Source organism: Oryzias latipes, chromosome 22 (assembly GCF_053564925.1).
Source record: "Oryzias latipes strain Hd-rR chromosome 22, Olatipes_Hd-rR_3.1".
In the NCBI taxonomy this organism is placed as follows: domain Eukaryota; kingdom Metazoa; phylum Chordata; class Actinopteri; order Beloniformes; family Adrianichthyidae; genus Oryzias; species Oryzias latipes.
The window spans coordinates 26,126,299-26,132,529 of NC_136258.1; the positions used below are offsets into that span (position 1 = coordinate 26,126,299).

The 6,231-nt window shown below is 45.2% G+C and overlaps 1 protein-coding gene across 1 annotated transcript; it reads right to left on the bottom strand.

The window, feature by feature from the left end:
* Window positions 1-529: 529 nt before the first annotated feature.
* On the bottom strand, window positions 530-4,677 carry zfp36l1a (ZFP36 like 1 zinc finger CCCH-type a). Its single transcript, XM_023951385.2, has 2 exons — window positions 4,451-4,677; window positions 530-3,609 (listed from the first exon to the last, which is right to left on the bottom strand). The coding sequence occupies exons 1-2, from the start codon at window positions 4,499-4,501 to the stop codon at window positions 2,560-2,562; spliced, it is 1,101 nt and encodes a 366-aa protein (XP_023807153.1). The 5' UTR covers window positions 4,502-4,677; the 3' UTR covers window positions 530-2,559.
* Between the last annotated feature and the right edge of the window lie 1,554 nt (window positions 4,678-6,231).

The following is a 6,231-nucleotide window of genomic DNA, read 5'->3' on the forward strand; positions in this document are numbered from 1 at the left end:
ATGCTGTTGTGCTTTAATGGTCACTTATCTGGTAGGGGAGCACAGAATGGACCATTTTACTTAAAGTCACATGACATAGATCGGTATCCAATGCAAAGATCAGCTTAAACCTATGACCTCAGCAAAACACATTTTCCTTTTACTCACTTTTATTCTAGGAATCTGCACGGTTACAGCATCCACTGATCAATATTTTGGGCTTTGTGTAACCAAATTTGATTATTCTTAGGTCAATGACCCAGAGTAGCTCACCAATCAACTTCTATCTCAGTGAAACTCCCTTCAGCTCATCAAAAAAAATAAAAATAAAATAAAAGGGCCACTTCTGTGATGATATTCCAACAAAAGATGCCCCCCCAAACAAGAATCAAACATTAATTTTGCCCATTAACTGATTCACTACCGTAAATCTGAGCTCCAGAGAAAAAGAATAAGTTTAGATATTACGTTTTTTTATAGCAGGTCATTTGAATGTCTAACTTAAAAGTACACGTTGTGCATCGCTTGTCACAGAAACTCCAGAAACAGGTTTAACTTTTTCAAAAATACGGGGTTTATTGACTTAACTGCAATCAATACTTACAAAAGAAAAAAAAAAAAGGTTTTCCATAAGAAATTACTGTAGTGAAAACACATGGCTGGAACAAAACAAAAAAAATACATTCAACAGTTTTACTTTCTTTGTGTCAGACTGTTCACCTCCTCCAAAAAAACCACAGAGGGCAACAAGGAACAAGCGACATAAAAACTGTCCTCCATTATCAATATAAAAAGGCAAAAGTGCCTTAGCTACCTGGAATGTATTCGATGAGGCACTTCCACTGGTTAAGAGGCACATGGGGGGGGGGGGGCAAGCAAGCGCATCAAGCATCCAATCAAATTAAAAGAAAATTTATACTTTCCTCAACCCATTTGGTCAAAGCTATTGCTTGTAATAACGGACTAACATCTGAACATAACCAGTCCTCCAACTCACTGGACTGTCCTCAAACCACTGGATTTCTTTTTCTTAATTTGGCACCCCTTAAAACAAAACAAAAACAACCTCCAAACGGGGAACTTGGTTAAATTAACGTCATAACAGTGAGCAACTGTCGCTATCGGATCACTTTAAGGTCATGGGAATCGATCGAGCAAATCTAATAAAAAAAACAAAAAAGGTGGAATTGCAGTCCGATGAGGAGTAAAGAAAAATAAAGTACAATAAATATTAAAAAGAAACGCAAAACCACTTTTTTTCCATCTTTAAATAGTTTCATTTGACAAAAGTGTAGTTGCAGAACAAGTCATTGAAGTACAATATATTAAACTGTGAAAAAAAGAGAAAAAAAAAAGAAAGCTGACAAAAAACCGTCTTCACAATCTTTAGATTATTATGGAAGATCATAATTTAACATAAAAGAAAATATATTCTATTGTTCATTATCCAGATAAATACAAAAAACAAAAATTAACAAAAAAAATGCATATGATCACCAATAAATATGTTCTGATAAGTTAAATAAGCAGTGACACACAAACCTTCTGTCTGGAAAGTTTTTTTTTTTTTTCAAATAATAACCTTAATAAAAAATAATTAGAAAATAATGAAAGCAAAAGGGATGTAATGAATACAGAGAGCTCCTCTGAGCGAGGGGGGGTAAAGTAAAATAGCTTGGAGATCCGATCTTGTCGACACTTTTGGATGCAAACGGCATCATGGGAATGCTGAACTTCCCGGATCGAAGGCGAATGTGGAGAAGGTTGAATGTTTAGGGTTGATGAAGACTTCCTTCCCAAGTAAGAGAAAAAGCCAGTGACCAGCAACATGGGGGTGGGGGGCACAACCAACCTCCAGTTTAAAGTCCTTCTTGTACTCAGCCAGTTCAATTACATAAGGGCTTTAAAGGAAGAGGAGGGGCAAGTGAGGGAAAGAAAAAAAAAAAAAAGCAGTAGTCCATTCACCCTAAACATGCAGAAAACCGCCCCAGGCACTTTTTAACTATTTTTTTTTTTTAAAACCTATTCATATATTTTCAGGGTCTGTTATTTTTTTTTTTTGTTTTTTATTATATATCTCAGCTCAGTCTGTAAAAACGTCTGCCGTAGAGCTACATTAGTGAGCACCAACTAGCTAGCTCAGGATTTGAGGGTGGGTAAAGGAGGAGGGGGGGGGGGGGTCTGGTGCAATGCACCCCCCCCTTCCCAAGGCCACTTGTGCTGCTACACATTCAAGAATTGGTGGGGGGGGGGCACACAACAGAAAAAAGAAGGGACAAGTGGCACCTGGGAAAACAGTCAACGGTTGTTCATGATTTTCATTGTTCGGCTCTCTCTCCGGGTTTGGCACCACGACACGCCGGCCGCATCATCTGTGAGGGCTGATGTGCAGAATAAAGGAATTGGGGGGGGGGGGTGAAATGACAACTGGAGTTAAGAAAGTTCCCTTAAATGATTACCCAGAGTTTGAGTAAAGCAGGCCAGAGAAGCTTCATGGGGAGGGGGCAGAGGTAGAGGGGAGTGCCATGTTTTCTGCGATAAAGGCGACTTGCCAGGTGTAGGGGGGGGGGGGGGGGGGGTCTAGTCATCAGAGATGGAGAGGCGGCTGAAGATGGGAAGGCGGCGTGTGGTGTCGAGGGTTGGGGACTCCGAGCCGCTCAGGCTCCCCCCGGAGCTGCTCTGATAGCCTTCCTGGTCTGACAGGGAGTCTGGGGGGCTGGATGGAGACTCGAACATCTGAGGGGACATGGATCTGATGAAGAAGGATCTGCTTGTGGGGGAAGGAGGAGCAGGGGTGTTGGACTCCACAGCACCGGTGCTGAGGCTGGGTCCAAACAGGCTGGCCAGCTCCTGGCTGGAATAGGTGAAGGGGTTGCTGCTGGGCCAGTCTGGGACCTCATCGGGGAAGAAGATGGGCGGCGGGGTGACGGAGGTGGGGCTGTCCCGCAGGCCGGCTGAGCTGGAGAAACCGGCGAAGCTGTAGCTGTGCTGCAGGCGAGGCCTTTCCATCTTGTTGGAAGAGTTTAGGGGGGAGGACTGCTGTGGGGGTCCACGGCGCTCCTCTGCATTGTGGATGAAATGGCAGCGAGGCCCGTAGGGGCAGAACCCGATGGTGTGAAAGGTGCGGCAGAGCTCTGTCTTGTATTTGGGATGGCGGCTCAGGCTGCGGAGTTCGTGGATGCCGTGGGCAAACTGGCATTTGTCACCGTACTTGCAGGAGCCGTTCTCCTCGAAGGGCCTGCAGAGCTCTGTCTTGTAACGGCTGGAGTTGACCTGGCTGCCCCCGCAGGTGGGGCTGGCAGGGCACTTGTTGATGAGCCTTTCCCCCGTCTCTGAGAAGGAGCGGTCTCGCAGGCGGTTCTCCTTGTTGCTGCTGGCGTTGCCAACCCCTGAGATGAGCGAGGAGTGGTCCGCTGCCTTCAGGCTGTTCAGAAACTGGTTCTGGTTGAACTTTGTGCTGCTGACAGAGTGCCGCCGCTGGTACACGCTTCCCACCGAGGGAGATCCCACCGCCTTCCTGTCCAGCAGGACCCCGGTGGGACTGGAGAGGGGCACGTTGGTGCCAGTGCAAGGGACAGACATGGGGTGGGGGAGACTCAGGTTGTTGTTGTAGCTCATCAGCTTGTTGTTCTGCAAGAATAAACAACGCTGCATTAGAGAAAAACATGAATGCAGAAGCTGCAGGTTAGAAGCTCGGATGCAGGTCGATAGGCCAGCAGCTGGTTTGGCAGGTTGCCTCGGTTAGGAATGTGCGCCTGCTCAGTAAAAAGGAGAAGCAGCACACCAGAGCTCTGTGCTGCAGGGGCCATTGCATCATTTGAAAGTTAATGAAAGCATTCTCTGCTGCATGACAAGAGGAACCTGATCTGCGTTACAAAGCACGTGCAAAACCAGCGGAGATCACCGGTTAGCCGATTTACATAAATGCAACAGATCAGGGGGGGCAGAGCGGGAAAACGGCGGCGGTGAAATAAACGATCCGTGGCGTGTATGCAAAAAAAAAAAAAAAAGAAAAGCAGCAAAAACCCACGCGTAAACAGGTCCCCGCTAAGCAAACATCCAGGTTAACCCGATCACGTTAAATGCTTTCCAGGGGCTATAGCCAGGCCAGCGTGGTCAATTATTAGCAAAGCACAAAACCCCGCGTGAGACTTTAACTTTACGACTTTAACTTTTGTTTTACGGCCTTCAAAAAGTTAGCTGATGTGGCACATGTTGAAAAGCTGATTCAAACTCATGCTAGCTCTAGCTAAAAGCCCGCGAGGCATTTTACTTATCACACATTATGGAGAGGAGAACGTAAACGGACAGAATTAGAACGGGGGAAAAAGGAAGATTAAAGCCAAACACACGTAGGAAAGGGAATCGGAGTCCGCAAAAATGGCGGCTCCTCATTCCTCCACAGCGGCTAACAGGCTAACCAGCAAGAAAGAAGAGGAAGAGAAGAAAACTTTTAAAGTTTCCCAGCTACCTTGTTCATTACTTCGAAGTCGAAGAAGGGAGAAACCACAGCTGTGGTCATGGCTGCACAGATCAATTCAAAAAGGTAATATGCGAAGAAAAAAAAAAAAAAAGCCCAAACGACTGTTGTTTGGAAAGTTACGCAGCTGCGCAGAGCCTCTGGTTCGCTGCTCCCGTGTGTTTTTCGCAGACTCCCCCTCTGCGCGTCTCCGGCTCACATTTGCTTTTATAATCTCAAGCAGGAGGAGCCTGCAGCTCTCTTTAGGGCGTCAACTTTCAGAAACTTTTTTTTTTTACCCCCCTCCCTCTCCGCTGTGTTAGTGGATATTCAACAGGTTTTCATGTAAAGGAATCAAACCTTTAACAGAGCTCAGATTCTGGATTTCTCTCAAAGAAAGAGAGAACATTGAAGTCTGAAGACTTTCCTCCTGTTTTTCTTTTCTTTTCTGAGGTTGTTTACCAGGAAGCACAGGATTTGATCCAGGATCTGCTCCTCTGTAATTAATTTACTCCTAATTGCTGAACTCTTGTGGGACTTTCCATGTGTTTAAGCAGTTTTAACTCCTTCCCTGCTGCAGTTAAATAACCATTACTGACTTGTTTTTATTCCTGGTCTTCCCTTTTTTTTCCACAGTTTCTTTTCTTTTTTTTTTTTTTTTTGCAGCCCTAGCGTGTGATATAAAATCTCACAAGCTGCAAATCCATGACAGACCTTTGAAAATCCATGAGAGTGCAGCAGGCAGAGTTTGCCTCAGAACACAGGAGGCGGCAAAAAAGAAAAAAAAAGAAAAGAAAAGTTGGGGGAGCGTGTTGTTAACAAAAAAAAAAAAAAAAAAAGTTGGAGGAGGGGATGAGGAGGAGATTTATGGTGGACGTTTATTACTACACAGCACTGCCCCAGGGAGGTGAATGAGGCTGGTGGGGATAGAGGAGGCAGAACATTCCCTTTCCCCTTCCTCCTTTTTGCCTATCCAGGAGCCAAGCAGGAGGAGGTGGTGGGGGGAGAGCTTTGTCTCCCTGGAGGAGGCAGGGAAGCTTGTTTTTGCAAAGAAAGGAGAGTCCAACTAATGCAGCAAGAAAAGTAGATGAAACCTTTTTGGTTTTCAGCTGCTTTTGCAGGCAGGGAGGCGGGCAGGCAGGCAGGCAGGGCGTGTTTGAGTTTTACAACAAGCCGGGCCTTGTGGAGCCATCTCCCCCTGCAGTGTTTTCACAGACGACAGGCCGGGATGACACACTTGCTAGAAATCACGTCTGCAGTTCAAAGGCCTGGTAACTGATTGATCAGATGGATCATCTGAGGATCTGATAGAGTGTTTGAGGAATAAATACAGCAGGGGGAGAGGGGGAGTAGTCTTTATTTCCCAGGGAACACAAACACTTGGGAGCTTTCTGGAACCTTTATTACTACAAAAATCACCCTATTTCTAATGTGCAATAGTATGTTTTTATAATACTCTGTGTGCATTTTCTGCAGTTACATTCTCCTGCCAGTAGGATATTTCACTACCATGTAACCCTTGTGCTATCCTAGGCACTTTAACATTGGGGAGTTGGGTCATCTAGACCCACTAGACAGTGCGTTAAAACTTCTTTCTTCAATGATTTGTGATCTTCACTGGTGTCCATGGATTACATGAAATCTTTCCACCTTTATCCACCTTTGTCATGGTAGGGAGAACACGTCAATGTAAGGGTGGGGTCATCTAAGATAGCACAAGGGTTAAAACCCTCTCCAATCATAATCGTGTTTTGGACGTTTTTAACATGTTCTTGTAGCATTTTTCTCATGAT